Source organism: Pogona vitticeps, chromosome 1 (assembly GCF_051106095.1).
Source record: "Pogona vitticeps strain Pit_001003342236 chromosome 1, PviZW2.1, whole genome shotgun sequence".
Classification (NCBI taxonomy): domain Eukaryota; kingdom Metazoa; phylum Chordata; class Lepidosauria; order Squamata; family Agamidae; genus Pogona; species Pogona vitticeps.
This window is the reverse complement of record NC_135783.1, coordinates 82,766,447-82,790,263: the sequence shown is the minus strand read 5'-3', so window position 1 is coordinate 82,790,263 and position 23,817 is coordinate 82,766,447. Positions and strand designations below refer to the sequence as shown.

At 46.5% G+C, this 23,817-nt stretch overlaps 1 protein-coding gene across 5 annotated transcripts in view; it reads right to left on the bottom strand.

Moving 5' to 3' along the window:
- Window positions 1-424: 424 nt before the first annotated feature.
- SGK1 (serum/glucocorticoid regulated kinase 1) overlaps window positions 425-23,817 on the bottom strand; it is a 92,614-nt gene continuing 69,221 nt past the window's right edge. The window contains exons 1-12 of one of the 5 annotated variants that reach the window (XM_020779745.3): window positions 15,380-15,807; window positions 8,046-8,121; window positions 7,149-7,224; window positions 6,593-6,697; window positions 5,899-5,982; window positions 5,647-5,778; window positions 5,210-5,322; window positions 4,519-4,642; window positions 3,879-3,974; window positions 3,249-3,404; window positions 3,036-3,125; window positions 425-1,847 (exon numbers count right to left, since the gene is read on the bottom strand). In XM_020779745.3, coding sequence (XP_020635404.1) covers window positions 1,680-1,847; window positions 3,036-3,125; window positions 3,249-3,404; window positions 3,879-3,974; window positions 4,519-4,642; window positions 5,210-5,322; window positions 5,647-5,778; window positions 5,899-5,982; window positions 6,593-6,697; window positions 7,149-7,224; window positions 8,046-8,121; window positions 15,380-15,413 — 1,254 coding nt within the window. In that variant the 5' untranslated portion in view covers window positions 15,414-15,807 and the 3' untranslated portion in view covers window positions 425-1,679. Of the gene's footprint in view, window positions 1,848-3,035; window positions 3,126-3,248; window positions 3,405-3,878; window positions 3,975-4,518; window positions 4,643-5,209; window positions 5,323-5,646; window positions 5,779-5,898; window positions 5,983-6,592; window positions 6,698-7,148; window positions 7,225-8,045; window positions 8,122-8,288; window positions 8,529-10,816; window positions 10,989-15,379; window positions 15,808-23,817 lie in introns of those variants that run through there. The other 4 variants (XM_020779755.3, XM_020779764.3, XM_020779736.3 and 1 more) reach the window with 4 other exon arrangements.

The window sequence follows — 23,817 nt, the reverse complement described above, 5'->3', positions numbered from 1 at the left end:
TCTTAGACGGCAGCCAACAAGGATACTGCTTCCATGAAAAGCAGGAAAAGATTGCCTACCCTTCACAACACCCTCTTCTCTTGCATCCCAAAAACCTGCTGGTGGTGTGTGAGAAAGCCTCTGGAAACTGGCTAATGCTGAAAGGGGGCCAGGAATGCTTTGTTCTGCTGGCAGTGCTACAGCAGCCATGTGACACTACATTTAGGCCTACAGCTAAACTAGAAGACAAGAGCAGGCCTCAGACAGTTTCATGAAGGGATCCACAAACGGGGATTCTATCTTTACGTGGCTCTCAGCCAGATTTCTAGCCATTGTCATGGACATGGATGTTGTTGTGAGGGTATAGTGGAGAAGAGTCGTGTTGAGCTAACTGGAGAAAAATAACAGGACACAACTGTAATTAGTGAAGGAAAAACAAACAGCATTTATAGAAATATTGTCAAAGATTTTATTGCAAACCAATAGGTTTGGTCACAAAAATGGTACATATAACCATGTTAAGTACATTTCAAGGATGATATACATTATAAGCCTTTAAAAGGTTTTTTTCTTTGTCCTTTTAGATATACATCTAGCATTGCAACCAACTGTACAGGTCTTTTTTACAAATACATACAACCAGGAATGCAAACATTATTATTTTTCTTTAGAAACCATAAATAATGCCCTGTTTTACAGATGACAAACAAACAAAAAATAATGAACTAAATCAACAGCTTTGACAAACCTCAGCTGGGGCATTTTGGTCCGTAGAAACCCTTTCTTAAAAATAGAAATATTTTAAATATTTCCATAGCAGCAATGCTTTCTTCAAGCATTCAGGGTACAAGTCACTGAAGCCCGTCCCTAGAGTTTCAGATGTTAACTGTACAGTATGTTGTTGGTTTACATAAATATATATACATATATTTATGTATATATATATATTACAAATTAAAAAATATATACAGTTCATTAATTTATTGTCTTCCAAATATGGAAGGAACAAACAATGCCCCACATTGTAATGTCCTGCAAGTGTTGCACTTGCACTTCTAAGTCCTTTTGCAAGTTGTGCATACCACAGCCTACATAGCAACCCCCCACTCACACATACAGATATATATATATATACACACACACACACACGTGTGAATCAAGAAGCTCTGTGACAGGAAAAGCTTTGGAGCTTGCAAGATCTTATCAAGGGGAAAAAAGGCACATTCTCATAAAATCCTCATCACATCCAGCAAGATCTCCAAGCTAGGCTTTTCAGAACATTCACTCCAAATAATAATACACGTAGCAGTTTGTTCATACGCTTACAATCTACAGCAGTTTATGGCAGCCGTTGCTTTTTTTGTTTTTTCCTTCTTCGTAACTTCCAAAGGAGAGATAGCACCACTTTGGTGAGCGGGAAGAACCAACCGGAAGTGAAATGTTTGCAAGTTCAAAGGAGTTAAGTGTGCTCTTCCAAAAACAAACAACAGCAACAAGAACCACAAAGAAGGGGGGGGAGGAAACGCTTCCGGCAAATGTCAGCAGTAGAGTTGAAATTAAGGCTGCATAAGTTGCCACACAGTGGGAAGACGTGCAAAATATAATCTTTTCAAGATGACCAGACAACAGGCAGCTTGACCAGAAGGCCACCGGAAGGTCATTTTAAAAAAGAATAAGTGATAGAAATCATTATTAGAGATTCACAAGAAAGAATCCATGGGAGGAGCATAAGAGAAGCCCAGGAAAGCTTCCGCAGCTTCTTTGACGCTGGCGGTGATGAGGATGCTGTCAGAAGTCTGGCCTATGGAGTTTGGGACTGGCTCCTCCGTAAACTCGGGGTCAAAATGTCGCAGGTCGTTGGGGCCGCTCTGAGAAAACAAAGAGAGAGGTTGCTGCGGTCAGTGGTGGACTGAGAAGAATGTGCACCATCATGCTGCCCTGAGACCTGTTCCCTTCAGAAAAGTCCCATCACTTCAGGCTATAACAAACAAAACTCAAAACAATTCTCATGCACTTTCTCACCGCACTAGCTCCGAATTGGTTTCACACAAAGGCCAGAAGGTCCAAGCACAGTAAGGCAACCTGTGACCATGCAGACACTGTACTACAAAGCTCACTGCCCTCTACTGCTGACGACATTGGCTATCAATGAGTGGAGCACCAATTCAAAAACTGAGGAAAACACGTTCACCATCTCCTTTAAAAGCACTATGCACAGAGGGAATGTGTTAAGGGCAATGAATCTTACAGGCATCTCTGTTGCATATCCCCCAACTATTCAAAAGCCACGTGCAATGAATAGCAGATAGCTAAAGGGTATGGATAACAAACAACTACTGCTTCAATTTCATGAATGTTTGCTTTGAACTCAAGGATCGCAATCCTAAATAAATTTACAAATGCAGAAATTCCTAAATTTGAGGCCCCAAAGGTTCTTGGACTACAGTTCCCCAAAGCTCTGACCACAGGCAAGGCTAGCAAGGACTTCTGGAAGAACATCCAGTTGGGAACCACTGTAGTAGAAAGAAAGGTCCAAAGAATACAAGGAGACCTCTGAGTAAATACACATATGACATAGGAGGACTGCTGCCTGAGGCACTACTGGCCTTAACAGGGTAAAACTGGGCCCAAGTACACTGCAGCTTTAGACTACAACATGTCTAGTCGAGTTCAACTAGTCACAGGGGGACTTCGAAGCACGAGTGTTCTCCAGTAGAGAACAATTGTATCCCACCTTTAAGATTTGTTGCGAGATCAAATGTTAAAGATTCTCCTCCCTTGCCCCCAAGCTTACACAGAGCACAGCTAGCTGCAAAAGCTGTACATGGGAAAGCAAACCAAGCTGTGGGTTTGCAGGCCTCCTTCCCATGCCTGATGGAAAATCTGCCACCTGTTTCTTCAAGGCCACACTGCTTTTAAATACACTTAAAAACACAAACACACACACCCCTTCTTGCTATTTTTATCTTTAGGTTTTGACTTCTACTAGCTCCCCCAATATAAATAGAAAAGGACGCCATTCCTTGCCCATCCTATTATTAGAAAGAGATACTTACCACATTTGGGTTAAAAGGGGGTGTAATCTTCTTATTAATGAGATCATCCCAGTTAATTGGAGAGAAGAAGATGTGATTCTTAATCTCCATCTGTGCAGGAAAAGGAAATTGGATCAATTTAGACAAGAGTAATTGAAGACGACGGGCGTAGTCTCGCCAACTTCCGAAATGCCCCCCCTCCTCCTCCCCCCGAGGTCCCAAGGTTGGACTTACAAAGTCTTCCTTTGCACCCAGTCTCTTGGTTCTGTCCTTTTGCAAAAGGCCCTCCAAAAGGTGTCTAGCAGAGTTTGTAATATTTGGCTTCAGCTGCAGAGGCTTGTTCAAGATGTTGTCGTACATTTCTGCCGTGTTTCTGCTGTAAAAAGGGGGCTGCGGAGAAGGAAAGAAAGTAGAGAAATATTTATTACCGGAACACACCTTTTGGGCTGCCATAATCATATGCCAAAATCATAACTCCCTTCCTGACTCATATGTAGAACTGCAGGGTACATGAGGGTAGCTACTATTAGAGACACAATTTTTTTGGATGACCACTCCCAGAATCTCTGGAAATACTGTTCCAAAACATAATCTTCACAAGCTGTAACCATTTCCCCAAAGGAGGCATATACTACCTCTCCCTTTTTTGCCATGTGCCTACATGAATTTGTTATATCTCAAGCCACAAAGGCCAGCTGTATGCCTGCTGAATGCAATGGCCTCAAGGGCACAGATCCACTGAAACCAATGAATGCCAACTTCCATGGAACCAAGATTTAGCCATCTCCTGTGCTAGTAGATCTAATATACAGAAAAACCCTGCAGATGTGCCTATATATGTAGTCCTTTTTGAACTCTACTTACCAGTCCATAAAGCATCTCATATAAAACTGCTCCAAGGCACCACCAGTCCACAGTCCGGTCGTACGGTTGCTTGTGAAGGACTTCAGGGGCAAGGTACTGATAAAGAAAAGGAGAAGAGCAGGAACATTAGATTAAAAATGAAATTGAACGGCACAGCAAGACTCAGTCTAAGCTCTGGTCCACAATCTTTAGCCTCTGTTAGATGACTGGGGTCTGTACATGAGGCCTGAGGAACCAGATTAACAATTCTGAAAACACAGTGGTCCAAGTCCATTGCTTAGTCCCAATGCAAGCAGATCCACTGAATGAATGAGGTTTAGGCAAACACTGATTTACCGTTCCACAACTGATTCAATGCATCTGCTCTAGCTGGAACTAGCAACTGGGCTTTGACCAGTGTGTTTAACCTGGGAGCTGATTTCTCTCAGACTTTCTATAATAGCATTCTGATTCACTATTTTTCAAGCCAATCGTTTGTAAATCTTTCTTTTTTTGCCCTGTGTTAACAGGGTACAGCCATCGAAATCTGTCCACTTCACCTACTCAGCACAAAATGCCGTTCTGTCCTGTCTAGGAAACTGTCATGCACAAAGGGCATATGCATGATGGGTCATCTGGATAAAGCAGAACTGATACCTACCTCAGGAGTGCCACAGAACGTGGAAGTTGTGCCGTTGGGCTCTATGTTTTCTTTGCAGAGCCCAAAGTCAGTCAAGACAATGTGGCCCTGAGAATCAAGCAAAATGTTCTCTGGCTTCAAGTCCCTATGGAAGAAAAAATGGAAACATTAAGGTCAGTCAGGCTGCTTCAGCACTTACTTCCATTCTAAATAACAGTTCACCAAAGTCAACTACACTCTATAACACTTTTATGCGAAATAAAAGTTGTTTTAAGGAGCTTCTAGCTGTAACAGGCTGCCTTAGTGGGAGACGGCCAATGTTTTGTTAAAGGTCACCTTCCAGTAGAATTCAGTCCACGGGGAAGGGAGTAGACCACTAATGGGTACCAACAGATAATTCTGAGGAAGGTTTCACTTCCAGGTTATGTACTAGACCAGTGGTTCTTAACCTTTGTTACTCGGATGTTTTTGAACTGCAACTCCCAGAAACCCCAGCCAGCACAGTTGGTGGTGAAGGCTTCTGGGAGTTGCAGTCCAAAACTCCTGAGTAACCCAAGGTTAAGAACCAGTGTACTAGACTGACCCCAGCCCTCACCGCTAACATCATAGCAAACTCAAGAAAGTTCCCTTTAATTAGCACTTTTATTACACAGTGGAGCCACATCTGTACAAAAAGATCAGGACAAATGAATGAACATTAAACCCCACTTACCGATAAACTATATTCAGAGAGTGCAGGTAGCCCAGTGCACTGGCAATTTCAGCAGCATAAAAACGAGCTCTTGGTTCCAGGAAGCAACGTTCCCTCTGGAGATGGTAGAACAACTGCAAGAGACAGAGGAGGGCGGATCTGTTAGCAACCTTAAAGCCCTTCAAACAATGTTTCTGGTTTAGCACAACATATATAGCTAGGGAATAATTGACGGAAATGGCCTCCTAACCCTCTGGCTATTTCCTGCTAGAAGAGGTTGGAAACCAAGGATTATCACTGAATCCAGCAACTCCTTCCCAGAACTCCCTTCCAGAAACAACACAGTGCTGCTTTACACATATACTAGGACTTACATATATGCTTTTTAAGAAAAGGGCCCCACAGCTCCAAAATTCCCTTCCCCCTTTGTAATTCTGTGGGCTTTTGTTTTTGCTCACCTCTCCACCATTAATGTAGTCTAGGACGAAGTACAGTTTGTCAGCCGTCTGGAAAGAAAAGTGGAGTCCCACCAGGAAAGGGTGCTTCACATTTTTCAGTAGGACATTGCGTTCTGACATTATGTGTTTCTCCTGAGGAGTTGAGGAAGGAGAGAGTCACTCATTAGCACCCAGTAATATAGCCACTGCATAATAGTTCTCATTATTCTCTTAATCAGAGTGTCTTCGAAAGGGTTATCATTCAGTACTTACCTCCTTCTTCTTCAAGATCGCTTTCTTCTGGAGAACTTTAACTGCATAGAATTGTTCATCTGCCTTGTGCCTTGCAAGAAGAACCTGAAAAAAACCAAATAATCCAGTGATTAACTATAGTGGGAATGAAACATATCACAACTGCAAGCAACAAGGTATTTTATGTGACATGAGTCTGTACAATTTGTTGGGCTGGCAACAATGAACTATGTTAACAACTCCATTATTAAATAAGATTACCCTAAAGCACAGAACTGGACAGTGTAGTCTTCCCACAGTTTTAACCCCTGACATCCAAAGAAATTCACCTCTATGTATTTTGTAAACAAATCCCTGTTTTCCAAAACCCGTCCCCCAAGACCAGCTGTTATTTGACTCTTCTACTTTGATGCTGTCACTCCAAGTGGCTTGTTGTTCAATGCTAGACTATACACTTTTGAATCCATCTGGGTCTGTAATTCCATGGCAGAACACATGCCTTACATGGAGAAGATCCCAGGTTCCATCTACAAGGGAAGCAAGAAAACGCTTGCCTGGAACACCCACCCCCCAGTCAGTGCTAGCTAAGGTAGATAATACTGACCTAGCTTGATCAAAGCTCTGACTGAGTACCAGGAAGTTTTTGATGTTCCTAATATTCAATGTGACCTACTCCAGGTAACAAGCAGAAGGGCCATTTGCAGGCACAACTTACTTTTCCAAAACTGCCTTTCCCAATAACCTTCAGGAAATGGAAATCTGATGGCTTGGCATGTGGGTTAGATGATGGGCCAAGATTAATCTGCTGGGATGGACTGGGCTGCAGTGAACAAACAAGAAGAAAAGAATTCTTAATAGTTGTAACTAAATCACCCGCAAGCAACATTACTATTTTTCATTTACTCCTAAGCATCTTTGGGTTTTTTTAAAAAATTCAATTGGCGAGACTTCAACTAACACAGCATACATTAAATTATTTCTTCAAATTCATGAAACAAAAAAACCCCTCTTCAACAATAATAACAAAGAGTCTGCCACACTTCCTGTTCTAAATGTAACAGAGAAGTAACATTTTCATTTCCTCTAAACAGCTGTGCTGGATATTTATCCTGAAATACTCCTTGCCAAGTTGCATAACTCTAATTTGTTCTGTGCTACAGGAGTACAAATGCCAAGCTGCTAATGGATAGAAGGCTATTTTAAAACACATTTCTATTGCTGACGGGTTAAACTCTTCTTTAAAAAGACTCCAGACAATAGAGGCTACTTACAGGAGGTGAAGGATTGGCATTCATAAGTTCAGGCTCTTGAGGCTGAGAGATCTTCAAAATAGATTGAACTTCTGGGCTGCAGGGATTAATAGGTGAAGTAATTAGCACACTGCACAGAGGACAAAAATATCTCTCCACTAGGGGGCAAAGTAACACTAGTGTATTTGATTTTTCAAAAGTTTCAAATTAGCAAGCACTCAAAGCAATTGGAACAGCTTATTAGGTTTCATAACTAAAACAGGACCTTTTCTGAGCAAAGCTTTCTCTGTAATTAAAGGTTAGAGACTACAGATAAGGTTGATGAATCGGGAAATCTAGACTAGGTGCCATTCTCCAGTTTACTTTTCACCAGCCAATATTGTAACCTAGCTCCATGCAAGCTACTTCAGAACACTATTGTTTTAAACTCTCAGAAAATTTCACTTCCATCATCTCTGATGGAAGGGCATGTAGACAATTTACAGGGCAATGCTAGGACTACTCAAAAGTAAATCCCACTGAGTTCAAAGAGTCTTGTTCCCAATCTTGGATTCAGATATAGAAGACAGTAACTTTAATAACTCATGCATCCTTATCATAACATCTATGCATAATTTTAAGATCCTAAAAGTTGCAAGCCAAGTGAGTCCCAGGGAACTCAAGACTTTCTTCAGAGCAAGCCTCTTTAGGTTAGTAATAATTTTAGAAGAGGTAGCCATCTAGTCTGTCCTCTGCCTGATAGGCATTTTATTTCGATTTTAAAACCACATCTGAACTGCATCCATCCTACTTAAGTGGTGCATCATTGCCTACTCTTATCTTTTTAAGTTTCAGAAATGTTACCACAAGTTTCAGTAAACTTCCAAAAAAAAAAAGAAGAAGAAGAAGTGAGGGGAACCCTCCACGGTATTCACTTACTGTTTGCATGCATAGGAGTTGGTGGCTATTTTTTGGATGAAGTCGTTCAGCCCCATTCTTCTCTGTTTCATGAACGCTGCAAATAACAGAAAAGCAAACCACCTAATTACAAATGCCTCCCCAGGTATTGTCATCATAATTCCCTAGAAGGAAGAACCCTATCGCAATCCTACAAAGCCGAAACAGGACAGGATCTCTGCGGGGTTCGCTCCCCGTTTTCCCCTCTTATTTATTCTCACTCACCAATAAGTATCGCCACCATCCCTCGCATCTTGGAATAGGTCAGGGCGCTTCCTGAAGCCTGAGCTTTGACCGTCATCGCAACGCGGAGCAAACGTGCCAAGAAGCCAGAGAACCCAGCTAGTTTCTCTCCCTAAATGACCTCTTCCCCCAACGGCTGAGGGATGCAAGGCGCTAAAGAGCGAAGGGCGCAGCCAAGAACCACCAGAAGCACCCACTCGCCTGCCCGCGGAGCTGGAGTCTAGCTCGCCGCCGCTCGCCGGAGGGCTTTATAGGGGCCGGGCGAGGGCGGGGCGGAAGGAGGCGAAGGGGAGGAGCCCGCGGGGAAACAATGAGGAAGCCTCTCGCCCGCCGCTCCAGGCGCCCGGAGGCGCCGCGAGACAGAGCCGGCCCTGGCGCCCGGCCCGGCCCTGCGCGGCTGCCGGCCCGCCCGGCGCTTCCCGGAGCCCCCCCCCCCCGCCTCTCTCTCCTTTGGCGTTAGAAGGAGTTGCGCAAGCCCGGCTGGAGGAGGAAGGCGGGCGGGCGGATGCTCTTTCCTCCTCTCCCCCCCCCCAACACACCGCCTTTTTTTTTTGCGCTGATTTCACAAGGACGCGAGGCAAGTTGCGGCCGCGGTGGGGGCGACCCCTTTCCGCTCCAGTCTCTCTTTCTAACCTCCCCCCCCACACACACACACACGCTCCCGGAGAAACCACCGGCAAAGGCCTCCTGGGGAATCCAAAGAGGCGCGGGGGGGGGGCTTTTGCTTCTTCCGAAGCGCCGCTTGGCCACCTCCGCGACGCCAGGACGGCGCTGCCCAGGAAGGACGTTGCCTCCGGCCCTTCAGATGCTTCCTGCCCTCACCATAGGACTGGGGGGGGGGGGGGTTGAATCTTCCACGCCTTTTGGACGACAACGCCCATCAGGCCCAGCCGGCGAGGCCAGGGGTGATGGGAGTTGTAGTCTGACAGCAGGGACGTGCGTCTGAAGGTTGCTACGGGTCATTTTGCTCTCCTAAGCAATACTCAGGCCAGCAGTGCCCTCCGCATTTCTCAACTCCAGAATCCTACGATCCTTTATTGTTTCCTAGGAATTACCCTCTTTTTAGATACTGTTATCTGTGAATCCGAAATTATTGCACCAAAGCTGTTCCTTATTCAGGGAACAGTTTGTGCCACAAGGACCCTCATAAAAACGCTTTTGCGACATCCCGACACTGTTTCTCCAGCGGAGGCCTCGGGCACAATTACAAGCAGCATCTCGTGTGAGGGCAATGATAAACCTTCCCTCATTGCCACCACTACCAGCCGCTCCAGCATCTGTTGATCTCCCATCTACAACCCATGAACATAAAGAGTTTCTATTTATACTCTACTATGGCTGTTCCCCCCCCCATGTTTCTTTTTTGTTTCAAACTTTTTCTGTTAATGAATGAATTTTTAATTACTGCATGTTTAATTGCTTCTTAATCTGTAATTTACTGTGCTTTTAATACAGTCTTTTAACATTGTGAGCCTCCTTGCGCCCCGTCACCGGGAGAATGGCAGCCTACATATGATACAAATAAATGCACTAATCATTGATAGATGCCTAGTGAATTTCTGCATAGGCATAACTTAGCCCTGACACCTGTTTTTCAAGGGCAGAAACCACCGGAAGTGTCATTGAGGATAAATTTAAAGTCTTTTAGGAATCAGGCAATGATCTCAGCTCATCTTCTCCTCTCCTTCCCACCCCCCTACATTTGAGTTTTGAGGCTAAGACTTGCTCCCTGCCCTTCTCACATTGAATCTGGAGGCCTTCTCCCCGAGATTAGTTCACAAATCACTACCGCCGTCGCCCCTATGCAACGACCTAGGAATAAACCGCACTCGAACGGGAACGGAGTAAGTCAACAGTCACAAATTCGAGCCGAAGTTGTACCCATAGTCATAGATCATGCAGAGAAACATTTTCCCCATCGAAATATCTTCGCTCCCTTGAAATCAACGGGCCTGCTCAGAATCAGAGGTCGGAAAAAGTTACTTTTTAGCACTACAGTTCCCATGCTGGCTTGAAGGAGTCCAAAAATTGCAGCGGAAAAAGTAACTTCTCCAACACCCGCAGCCTCAGAACAGACCGGCGCCGTTCCTCACCCCACTTTTCCTTTCAGAAACCACGTCAAAGGAAATAGGGGTCCAGACAGGGAAACAGCAACCGCTGGAGTCAGCGCGCTTCGCGGGGGATCATCTGGGATTGATTATTTGCCAGCGAGCCGCCAGCGTCCCAGAGGAGCGCAGCTGTCCGCGGGCTGCGCCGGCTCCGGCACCCCCTCGAGGCTGCCAAACAGGCCGCTTCAAAGGGCTCCGTCTCCACCGAGGGGCGCGTCCGGGGGCGGAGAGGGAGGTCCAGCCGCCGCCACTCCGAGCGGGGAGACCTCAAGAGTCCCATCCCGAGGAGCAGAAGCTCCCTTGCCTGCGTGGCGTCAGGCACCCAAGCAGGCCCAGTTCAAAGGAGGAGTAAGGCAAGGAGGGAGGACGAAGAAGCGAGAAAAGGACCCCCAGTTGCCTTACATCCAAGAGATCCTCTCACCAAAGTCCCAGACAGGATCGACAGCCCCTCTCCTGCAGCCTCAGCAGTTCCTTCCCGGTGCCCGACGCCCTGATGATGCCAGTTTGGCTTGTTTGGCCTGACCTATGAAGAAAGAGAGCGATCCGGACCAAGAAGGATCGCTCACTCGGCCTCCGCTAGATATTTTCTTTCGCTCAGCAGGAGTGAAAGTCCCCGCGCTCGCCCGGCGTGAAGGATCCTCAGAAATGGCCTTTCCAAGGCAGCGCAGGGAGTGACTCAGAGAGGAACTCAAGGCTTCCTGTCCCCCCGGCCGGCTTTCCCAAAGCTTTCCACCTCTGCCCACCCCCACCCCCGACTCCACGGCGATCGGTCAGGCCTAGGCAGGGCTTGGCGGAGCCGGGAGATCCTCCGAGTGCCTCCTTAAGCCAGGGGACAAAAGTGGGCACCATTCTCCCCCCCCTTTTTTTTTAAAGGGTGAGAAAGGGGTTGCAAAATGACATGAAAAGAAGCAATGGAAATCTCCATGTTTGCAAAAGAAACGGACACGGGAGCGGGGGAGGGGGAGAAAGTTGACTCAGTCTGCCCTGTTTGCACAGCCGGTGAGGCACACCAGTCTGCCCACTTCATGCCTCGCTTTCGCCGCAGCCCCGTTGCGGAACACGTGGGGTTTGTTGATGAATGGAGTTGTCCCGGACACCGCCTCCTGGTGCCCTGGAAAGCAGGTGGCAGGCCATGCCAGGATTAGATGCTGAGAGCGAAGTGCGTGCTCGGGTCGAGGAGGCGATGCTGGGGCCGAGGCACCACATTCCAGGTTATTATATCCGAGAGCGGGGGGGGGGGGCGCTGCCTGGCCTTGAGGCCTTATTGTTCCTGGCTGGGCACATTCCAAACTCGTTACATTCCACTCCTCTACTGAAAAAAAGTGGATTCAATAACCCCAGCCTCCGGTACATACCGTCCCTGCAGCTTTTGGGGGAGGGACAGAAGAGGAGAGCGAGCTTCTATTCCAGAGGTTACATCACTTTTTATTACACTGATTTAGTTAAACGAGTAGTCTGATGATACACAACTGTCTCCCCGTGTGCTGAGTCTATGTGGTTACAGGGGGAGTAATCATGTCTCCGTTATCCCGTTTTGCATTTTTCTACTGCAAACGACAACCTGTGTTCCTATATCGTCCTATGAAATGAACAGGACAGGCGTACAAGTGCACCCCCAAAGCCACGGGAGGAAGTTCCACTGAATTTAACTGGGCTTCTGCTCCAGCAGAGTGGCCTAAAGCAATGGTTCCCAACCTTGGGTAATCCAGGTGTTCTTAGATTGCAGCTCCCAGAAATCTCGGCCAGCACAGCTGGTGGTGAAGACATCTGGGGATTGCAGAACACCTGGAATACCCGAGGTTGGCAAGCACTGGCCTAAAGGGATACATTCTCTATCAGCGCCTCAATAACTCAGCACACAGCCAATTGCAGGGAGCCTTTGCAAGGCTCCGGACTGTTCATTCACTAAACTGTTCCCTCCCCACCCAAAACTCAGCCCAAAACCGTTTCCTGAGACTTTCCCAAGTTATTATTTCTTCTGGCTCGTGCATGTGCGTGGGCGCGCGCGAAAGCGTTTTCCCAACTGATCGCCCGACGCGCCAACGCTGACAGCCGGCGCGATGGCTTCGCAACAGGACGGTGCTCTGCACAACAGCCCTGAACCTACAGCAAGAATTGGAAGGGGAATCAAAGCTAGGATTATTATTGCATAGCCGTGCTATGCCAATGCAAAAAAAAAAACAACCCAATAAAAAACCCTGAATCGATAATCATCTTAGAACTGCAAGAGCTGGAAGGGACCCTATGGATCATCCAGTCCGGCCCTTGTCAAGGAGACACAGCGGGGAATCGAACTCCCAACCAGATTCCTAAACCGCTGAGTTGTCCTTTGGCGGCTAATCCGATTGGGGGGGGGCAGCTGGAGAAAAGCCTACCCACCGAAAATAATTCTTTTGGAGAAGCTAGGAATGGGGGGGGGCGGGGGAAACCCACGTCTTCGCTTCGCCTAGCTCCGCTTCACTGAACGTCCCAAACACTCCCCCATCGTAAACAAACGATTGGCCATCATCCCACAAGGGAATCGACCCTGAAATCAAGACGTTTCCGAATCGCTCGGCGCCTCCGCGGGTGTCCATGACGTAGCCCCTCCTCTCCTGCCCTTTCCCTTCCCCCGCCGTACAGTATTTCCCTCGGCAGGCGGCTTGTAAAAATCTCCCGGAAAGCACATTGGTGGCAGCGTGCGAGGGCGCCGGCACCGGCTCTTCCCCAATGCGCATGCCCGGCCACGGCTTTCGCCCCTCCTCCTCGCCTATCATACATTTAACCTTCGGAAAGCCGCCAAGGCATCCTCGGTGCCTTCGTCCATTCACTCGAGTGCGGCTCAGGCAATGGCTTAAAGAGTGCCTCTTCGTGCCACATTTAAACCGAAACAAAACCGCCAAGAAAAAAAAAATGACACCTTTAAGAGCCATCAGGTCGTCTTAAAAGTACCCCAAGGCGCCCTGTGTTTTGTCTTTGTTACATGGGCTGAAAGGAACTTAATGAGGCCACCTCTTCATAGCCCCTGGCCATGACGCCTTTTAAGAAGGGTAGGCAAGGGAGGGCCCTCCAGATGCATATGCATTACAGCCCCCACCAGCTGCCACTCTATGTTAGCAAGGCAGGCTGGGGCTCAGGGGAACTCCAGCCCCACAATATTTAGAGATCCACAAGGGTCCCTCCTCTCCTTTGCAAGGCCCCACGGCTTCTTACTCTTTATGTGTGAAATATGTACCGTGCTCTCCAACTGGTCAGCTCAGGGTGGTCTACATCACTGGTTCTTAACCTTTGTTACTCGGATGTTTTTGAACTGCAACTCCCAGAAACCCCAGCCAGAACAGTTGGTGGTGAAGGCTTCTGGGAGTTGCAGTCCAAAAATCCTGAGTAACCCAAGGTTAAGAACCAGTGGTCTACATGACCCTCTACCTCCCTCATTTACATCCCCACATCAACTGAGTGACGTGGATGGGAAAAGCAGATTGTTGTCAGAGTTGGGGGCACATTCCCCAAACTGGTATACAGTTCAGCAGGTGCTTGAACACTTATCTTTCAAATCCTAGTCCAGGACTTCGGTCACTACATTGCTGTCAGTACAATCATAACAACCATCCCTCCATAACAGGCTTCTGCTAGTAAAAAATAAAACAAAACCAATAATCAGTAATAAAACTGGCAGGAAAACATGGGAGGACTGCAAATGGAAAAGCCATTTCTCTTCATCTTCCAGGGCAATTGCTTGGCCAACAGCCTAACTGGAAGCAGGGCAAGGGCGCTCAGGTGGATGCCTTCCCCCTCAGCTGTTGTGCAACTTGATCTCATGAGCTGGAAAATGCCCATGGGCTGAATCTTGGGACTCTCTGGCTTCAGACGGCGTGCTCTACCACTGACTGGTGGCCTTTGCCTAGGTTTCTCCTGCTTCATCTAATGGAAGGGAAGGGAAGTAAAGGGCACTCTTCATTCCCTTGTTTTACCCATCTCTGCCACAGAGTGTGGTGGGTAGACCACAAGAGAGAGCAGGAGAACTCACTGATGTTGGCATGCGGACAGTTCTATGGAGAGGGAGCCCAATCTTTGCACTCAGAAGATCTCAGGTTAAATCCTCCAGTACTGTACATATTGTTTTATGCTGTCAAGCCACTTCTAAATCAGGGTAATCTTAACAGAATTGTTGGGGTATGTGGGATGTTCAAGGAGTGGTTTCCTCCCCAGCTAAGTGGGGAGCTCAACCCAGATCTCCTGCGCCCGAGTCCAGCACTCTCTGCTGGCCCGCACTGACTACTGAGTGGTAGGCCCTTGTCTGAAATTTTGGACAGGCACTGCCAGCCAATTTGGAGACCATACTGAGACCATACTACAAATATTGTAGCTTGTCATAATTGAACACCTTGTGTTCTGGAGAAGAGGCACACCATTTGCTCTTCCCTGGGTGATTGTTCCCTGCCTACCATCCTCTGGCAAAGTTTCTGCTCTTTCTCATGAAGTTCTCAACCTCAGTGGAGCCATTCAGTCATTTGCTCCTCTCCTGTGCCTCCATCCTTTTTGGAGGAAAACCTCCTCGCTTTCAAAAACCCTTGCCGTCCACACCATCCGTGGTACTCAACGCAGCACCTCCACCGAGTTGCCTCCGCTTGGGATTTAAACCCACTTCCGCCTCAGGCATTCTTTCCATGCCTGCTCCTCCTCACGCAGCTACGTCCCAAGCATCCCACTTCGTTTGAGGGTCGGTCGAAATGTGAGTGACTGCCCTTCTTGAACCAACTCTGCCGGTACCTCAAAGAAAACCCAACGGAGCCTTTCAAATCTTTGCCTTGCCACACCTGGCCGAGCGATGCAAAAAGAAGGTAACTCTGACCGTCTCTGCTCCAGAGATTCCAAGCAGTCTTTTCCTCCCCGGGGTCAGAAAAGTTCTGCCAGAAGTTTCTCTCCACAACGCTGCGAACCTTCAGTAGAAAATCTGCAGTTGCAAATAACGATTAACCCACCAACCTTTCAGCGAAGACTTTTCTTCTTTCCCTCTCATGACCGTTCTCTCTGTGTGTGTGTGTGTCCCGATCTGTCTCTTCGTCCTCCTTTAAGATCCTACTAAAACAGCCAAAAGCTCTCCTTTTCTTCACTTTGTTCTTCTAAATCCCGTGGTTGGTTATAATTCCCCGACAAAACGTCTCCTTCTTTGGACTGTCCGTTCCCCCGGCAGCTTAAAGGGAGGCGGGCAACGAAATAAACTCGCGAAGCGGGGCTGCCCAGTTAATGAACCTCCTATCCAAGGCGATTTACATAGCGGAGGACTCCAGTTCAACATTAGCCACGTTGTTGCAACACCAGCCTGAAATCTACTGAAATAATCTCCGGCTGATTATATATATACTGTACACAACGTGCCCACACGCTCACTCACACGCCCAGCAGCGGCAACTGGAAGGGCAGGTCGCCTGTCAAACCGAGGCGGCCTCGGCAGCCGCCGGATGGCTCAGGGAGGCTCGAATCAAAACAGAGCATTTGTTGGGGAGGAGGAAGGAAAGGGAGCGGGAACTATATGCGAGGCGGGGTGGGGGGTGGGGGACGGATCCTGAAGCCCCTTGTGTGGCTTTGCTCCCATACTCGAGCGAGTGGGGCCTTGCGTGCGTTCGCAGTGCTTTGACCTCTTGAGGCACGTTTTGTTTTAAAGCTGGACAGATTTATGGCGGCTCGTTATAGGGAAGACCACGCTGCCGATTCCTACTCCTGTTAAGACCGAGGGTTTACTTTGAACCCGCTTGCGTGGGGGGGTGGGGGAGGCGACCGACCTCCCTTGACTTTGAGTGCTTCAGTGTAACCTACTGGCGGGCTCCGTGAAGAGACCAGCCCTGGAGCAGAGAGCGGCCGGCAGGGCGTCGGGCTCATAGCTGCCGCTGTCTTTGGGGGGGGGGGGGGGGCTTCCCGCTCCTCCTCCGCCGCCGCCCAGGCCGCTTCCCTTGTCTCTTTTTAGTAGCCGGGCCGGCGACAGCCGGGCTCCCGGCCGGCTGTCCTGTCTGTGGAGAGGAAAGAGGCGCGTTTCTGGAGACGGGCTTTTCCTTCCCGCCGGACAGCGCAGAGGGGGAGGCTGCGGGCAGGCGACCCCCCTCCACCCTACCCCTCGTCCCCGAAGCGCTTCCGAAACGGAAAGCGAGAGATACGCAGGCAAGCAGGCAGGCGGGAGGGACGGCTTCCCCGCCTCCGCCGCTCAAAGCCCGGCTCGCCGCCGCCCGACGTCCCTCGCTTCCTCTCGCTCGTCGGGTCATACACACAGCCAGCGTTGGGCTGACCCTCGGCCGGCGACTTCAAGGCGGCTTCCCCTCGGCGGCCGCTCCGTGCTGGAACCGGCCACAGGGGGCGCTCGTGCTCAGGGTCCTCCCCGTGAGTAGAGGCGCCGCTTAAATGAGTGTCCCCGGTTCTTTTTTGGTTCTAGCCGAGAGCGGTTCCCAAACCCCCATCGTCTCCCTGGCCTGGCGGGCGGTGGCGAGAGGATCCGGTCCTCATGTTAAAGCCGTGCCTCTTGACTGTTTCCGGAACGCCACGGTCCCTGCGGGGCCTTCTAAACGCTCATTTTAGAAACCTCCGGCTGACAGATCAAAGGCAGGTCGTGTTCCGGAAGCTGTTGGCACACACACACTTGGCCCCTAAAAAAAGGAGGACTCCCGTGCGTGTGTTTTACGCGGACATCTGAAGCAAAATCTGAAGCAAAGTTCTGCAACTAAACTTCCCACAGCATTTGCAAGGCGCTTTGATGGAGAACAGAGTCCTTTGCCGCCCACTCCACTCCACAAACTTCAGCAGTTCTCCTCATGAACTTCAGCCTTGTCACTCTCTTCAAGCAAGTGGCCCCGGCTCTACCACGTGGATCAACAGTACCACAGTCCCTGCCTGTCTTGCAGGAAATCACATGAATGCAAAGCACGGGTCTTCCTAGGGAAGTAACTGCCTTTCCCTTTTTGCTATATTTGTCAGATGCTTCATCAAGTAGATTTCTCTAGCCATTGCACAGTTAATAACATTGGTGATGAAGATGGGAAAACACTAGAAAATAAATCCAATAAAAAAAAACAGACACCACACAAAATTGCTGTTAGGTGCCATCAAGTTGCTTCTGATTTATGGCAACCCTATGAATCAATGACTTCCAAAATGTTCTGTCACTGACAGTAGACAAAAATTGATGTTTTCATTTATTGAGTCAATCCATTTCATGTTAGGTCTTCTTTTCCTACTGCCTTCGACTTTGCCTTGTCTTATTATCTTTTCCACTGAGTCCTGTCTTCTTATGGTAAGTCTAAAGTACAACAGCCTCAAGTTTATCATTTTAGCTTCTCATTCAGGCTTGATTTGATCAAGAAGCCATTAATTTGTCTTTCTTGCAGCCCATGGCTTCCATAAAGCTTTTCTTCAATAGCATAAAGTACATAAAGTACAGATTAGGAAAATAATCAGTCACAAGAAAACCACACTGCACAGATTCATACAGCAAAGTGCTTTGAGTGAATGGAAAAACCTTAGCCTGATGCTCAAAAGGTAGCAACGTGGCCAGAAACTGAGCAATTTTAGTGAGAGCATTCCAGAGTCTTGGCGGGTTTGTATGTGTGTGATTGAAAAAGCCCTTTCCATTCTTATTCTTCTCCTTCTGGAGGCAAGACTTTTTCTTGGTCATCCTGACCAACGCAGATGCTCTAGAGACTAAACAATTATGTGTTGCATGTAAACCAGTCTCTCAACTTACTTAGTTACTAAGTCCTTCTCTTTCCTGCACTTCTTTTCGCATTTATTTTTACCTTGAGTTCTCATCCATAATAATCCATACATCTCATTTTCTGACCGAGATATACTCATTTTCTGCATTTTATATGTTTTACATTTATTTCCTTAAGCTTTTATTCACTCACTACTTTTTCCTATTCATTTTACATTTATTTGTTTAATTGAATCACCAGCCATAATACTCTGTACTTCTTCATTGGTCATCCTCTAGTTATTGGCACCCTTCTCTGTCATAGAAGTTCAGATGCATTTGGACTGCCACTCATGTCTGTCCTGGTCAGCATAGTTGATTGTGAGAGTAATGGGAGTTACATTCCAATAGCATCAGGAAGATCCGTAAACAAATCACTAAGGTCTCCCTATAGTCTCAGACAGGAGTCTCTCCAGCTTTCTTGTTTGCAGTCCTTTAATCGGAAAAATCAGGGGCTGCATCTGGGATTGCCTGCTCCTTATGCATACAGATACTTACAAGTCACTTACAAGTGTGCACTAAAATTCAGAGTTGGCCAGAAGGATCAATATCTGTCCTCTAGTGGTGTTGTTGCCATATCTCTAGACTGTGTGAATGTCTATGTTCTTCTCCCACTGATAGAAAGCCTGTATTAACAATAATTGTAAAATGGAATCTATCATTATTATGCCTCGCTGTAGGCATGGTAGTTCAACTCTGAAAAAACTGAGGACAGAGAGAAGCAGGCAATCTTACAACAACCCGTTCATTGCTTTACATGCCTTATATGCTGGCGTTGCCTTATATGCCTGCTGAGCAAAACAGGTATATATGGATGCTAAAACTGAGAAAGCATAGCCTGCTGAGGCTATTAGCAATCCTAATAAGGTAAGTGAGCTATCTGAGGAGTGGTTTTACCAGTCCCACACCCCCAGTGAATTTCTATGGCTGAGCCCAGGTCCTTTAAGCCCAGGTCTCCTGAATCCTAGTCCGTCTCTCTCTATCCACTACGCCACACTGGGTATGTATGTAGACCCAGTGGCAATGTTCTCATATAGCAGAGAGGCAGAGCTGGAGCTGTGACAAACTGGACAAACTGGACATTGATATGTTCATATTTTATGTTCATGCCACTCCAACAAAATTCTATAAAAATACAAGCAAAAATCCTTTGATACTTTAAAGGCTAATCAATTTATTAAAGCATAATATTTTTGTGAACTAGCTATAATCCATGAATTCTTGTGCAACAATAAAATTGGTTAGTCTTTAATGTGCCACAGGATTATTTGTTGCTACCTATTTGGAAATGGTTACTGCAGAGGTACCAAAAGGTAATGTTTATAATGTGTGAGTTTTCTGTCTCTGTTGCAGTTATCTTTTCTGAAAAGCAGTACTCATTTCCTGTTTATGTTGCAGTTGCTGGGGAACCAGCTGTTTCAAAGTTCCATTAGTTGCTTATGCCTGCAATCAATGCATTTAAAACTAGTAGATAAATGTTTAGGCTGTGGTGCACTGATCTGTATATCAGCACATCACAAAAGTAAGAGAGGTACATTAATATGAGTGCAAGGAGATTACATTGGCTCTTAAAGAGATACATATGGTTAGGATTTGTGTGCCATTTCAGTTTTTTTTAAAAAAAAGAACAAATACAGTAGGAAAATACCTTTAAAAATTAATGTTGCAGTTATGTCATATATGATATACTGACACAGAACACAATGTTGTTACTTTAGTAATCTCACAAGAGACTTTAGAAGTCTTTCAGTTACTCATGCCATCCCACTCTAGAAACATGCAAGAAAGAGAAACTGCAGTTCTACCATTCAGCCGCATTCCTAGCTCTATGAAAGAGGGATGAGAGGACGAGTGGACACAATCCTTGGTTGATTGCAGGGTGTGCAACCTATGACCTAGTGGCTGCATTCAGCCCTCCCATCAGTCTTGTACTGGTTTGCAAAATCCTTCAGCTGTCACCATGGGACACCAGTCTGTACTTGTTGGAACACTGAAATGGTTTTTCAAACACACCACCATGTAAGTAGGTAAGCATTTGATTTATATCCCATTCTTCTCCTAAAACTGGGATTTAAGGAAGTTCACAACAATATAAACTTGCACTTTTAAACTTCAAAGAATTTAAAGGAAGAAGACTAATTTTTGTTATTCTCAAGTGAAATATTCAACGCTGGCTACTAATTCAGAAGAAGGGACTTCAAAAACGGGTGCTGCTTGCTAAAGACAAACTCCTGCCATTTTTGGACAGGATAGTAGCAAGAAATAATGACAGCTTCCAACACCTAGTCAACCTTACCACCTCTAGCTGCCTTCACAATAGTTTTAGAACTGAAGAGCTGGAAGGGACCCTGTGGACCATTGAGTCCAGCCCCTATCAAGGAGGCCCAGCGGGGAATCAAACTCCCAACCTCTGGCTCCACAGCCAGAGACCTAAACCACTGAGCTATAATGGGAAAGCGTATGTGGAAACAACCTCAACTGATTCAAGAATCTTTTCTGTATGCTCTGCATGATTTGTAGTTGTCAGTCCTATTGAGTGCAGTGGTTTTTTTTTGGACTAATTCCACTTGCGTTGCCTCAGCTGAGTTATGTGTATATGTAAGCTCTGGACAATAAACTGGGAACACTCTGTAGACTTAATAATAATAGATTTAATGTTTCCAATAGCAAGAGATTTAAGAAGACCATCAAAAGACTGGGGATATTGCTGTGACAAGGAGATCAGCATTAGCTGAAAAAAACTGCCCCTGATCTGAGTGCCATATTCTGCCAAACATAAATTTGCCACCAATTTTATTGCATTTTGCTACTAGTCACATAGCAGGTTTATGGCACCATCAATATGAAACTTTAATGCCCAGAGATTAAAGGTACAGGGTCATAAACTGAGGAGCAGTCATACTGGGACAAACCCGTTCCCCTGCCTGGAAAATTACAGCATTACTTAGCTGGTCTGACCTGTAGTTAAAAGGGATCTGACGAACAACGTTTCATATTTAGATACATCCAGTTTTATTCCAATGTTCTCTTTCTGTTGGCCATTAAATCATCAGTATGCAGTGAGCTATTACAGACTTTAACAGGAACCTTTCATTGCAAATGATTGGTTTGGTTGTTTAAAATACCAGTTATGTAGATCCAGTTAGATTGTTTCTATTATTTATTTGTGCATTCATGTATAGCTTAGTGTATCACAAGAACCTGGGTACAGAAACACTGAAAACAACACATACAAGACCTTCAGCTGGAAGTGAAAATGTTAAGTCAGAGCAAGGAATGTATGGCCCTTCAGATGTTGTTGGACTACAACTCTTATCAGGCCTTACCTGCATAGCCACTGGTATGGAATAATAATTACAGTTCAGCAACATAGAGGTGCATATGTTCTCCATTAGTTGAAGTTGAGCTTTCTTTTACAATGTGTGTAATAGCTTCAGAAAACAAGGCAGTAATAACTAGAAGCCAACACGGATTTGTCAAGAACAAATCCTGCCAAACTAATTTGATCTCTTTTTTTTGATCGGGTAACCTTCCTGATAGACAGAGGGAATGCTGTAGATGTAGTATATCTTGACTTCAGCAAGGTTTTTGACAAAGTGCCCCATGATATCCTGATTTGCAAGCTAACTAGGTGTGCGCTGGATAGATCAAGTGTCAGGTGGATACACAATTGGCTACAGAATTGTACTCATAGGGTGATGATTAATGCGGCCTTCTCTGACTGGGAGGAGGTAACTAGTGGGGTACTTCAAGGCTCAGTTCTGGGCCCAGTGCTCTTCAATATTTTTATTAATTACTTGGATGAAGGAGTGCAGGGAATGCTTGTCAAATTTGCAGATGATACCAAATTGGGTGGAATAGCTAATACCCTAGAAAACAGAAACAAAATTCAAAATGACCTTGATAGGATGGAGCACTGGGCCAAAAGCAACAGAATGAAATTCAACACGGATAAGTGCAAAGTACCGTACCTCGGAAAAAGAAACCATTTGCTGTGAGGGTTCAGTGGTTAGCTCCTTCTCTATCTCAAATAATGCACCAGATCTCTTTGGTTTAGAAACAGGGGTAACATTTATTGGGTTATTTAACAAGAGTCCAGTATCCACAAATGTATTCCAAACCTTCTCCCCCTTTGACAACAGGTCTGATGGGGGGTTCCATTCTTCCAACTTGAAAGGGTTTCCACCCTTGTCATTCCAGGGCCCCGGCCACTCAGGTGGGGTATCGGGATTTAATAGTAGCCCCTCCTCTCCTTCCAGCAAGGGAATGGTGTCCTCCTCTCCAAGGTCCACCCAGTCACACTCCTGGGATGGTTCCCCCGTGTGCCATGGGGTTTCAGGAATCTCCTCTGTTGCATCTCCCATATCCTCCATTCCAATCTCTTCTGCCATTCTCTTTCCACCCTCTCTCTTTCCTTTCAACTTCCTCCGCTACTCATTTGTCTCTTTCTCACCCCAGTATGATGGTTTAGGATTGAGTTCTCTTCTCCTCCGGGCATCCACCTCTTCCTTGGGGACTCACAGTTTTTCTATCTTCCCCGTCCAGGGATCTTCAACCCAAATCCACTCCCAGCCTGCCGGCAACATTCCTTCCCACCTTTTATATCCCCTAACCCCACCTCTACCACCTCCCGCTCTTTTTCTCCCGTGCCAGCCAAGATAGTCCTACTTTCCATGACCATGAGTTCTTTTAAATCTTTCTCTATGCTCCTCGGCTAAGGTCCAAGAGGTCTTGTCTTCCTAGGTGGGGGAACAGGTGGGGTTTGGCTTTCTTGCTCAGCGGTTGGCGGGAGGGACAGCACTCCCGTGTGAGGGGCCTCTCTCACACACTCTTGGTCTTACAGTTGCACAGTTACAAGATGGGGGATACTGTACCTGGCTGAGAAAAACTACGAGTGAGAAGGATCTTGGAATTGTTGTAGATCACAAGCTAAATATGAGCCAACAGTGTGATGTGGCTACAAAAAAGGCAACTGCTATTTTAGATTTCATTAATAGAAGTATAGTTTCCAAATCCTGCAAGATGCTAGTCCCCCTCTATTCAGCACTGGTTAGGCCTCATCTTGAGTATTGCATCCAGTTCTGGACACCACACTTCAAGAAGAATGTGAACAAATTGGAACAAGTTCAAAAGAGAGCGGCAAGGAGGATCAGGGGGCTGGAAACCAAGCCTTATGAGGAAAGGCTGAAAGAATTGAGCATGTTTAGCCTTGAGAAAAGAAGCCTGAGGGGTGATGTGATACAACTTTTCAAATATTTGAAAGGCTGTCACACAGAGGAGGGGCAAGATTTGTTCTCGATCATTCCAGAGTGCAGGACACACAACAATGGGATCAAGTTAAAGGAAGTCAGAATTCAGTTGAATATCAGGAAAAACTTCCTAACTGTTAGAGCAGTACAACAGTGGAACCAGTGACCTCAGGAGTTGGGGAGTGCTCCAACACTGGAGGCATTTAAGAAAAACTCAGATAATCATCTGGCAAATATGCTTTGATTGTATTCCTGCACTGAGCAGGGGGTTGGAATTGATGGTCTTGTAGGCCCCTTCCAACTTCACTTTTCTATGATTCTGTGAAACAATAATAATAACTGAGTGCTGTCAAGTCAGTTCTGACTTATGGCAACTCTTTCCAGGGTTTTCTATGTAGTAAGTACTCTAAGTGAAGAGTGAAGTAAAGTGTAGTAAT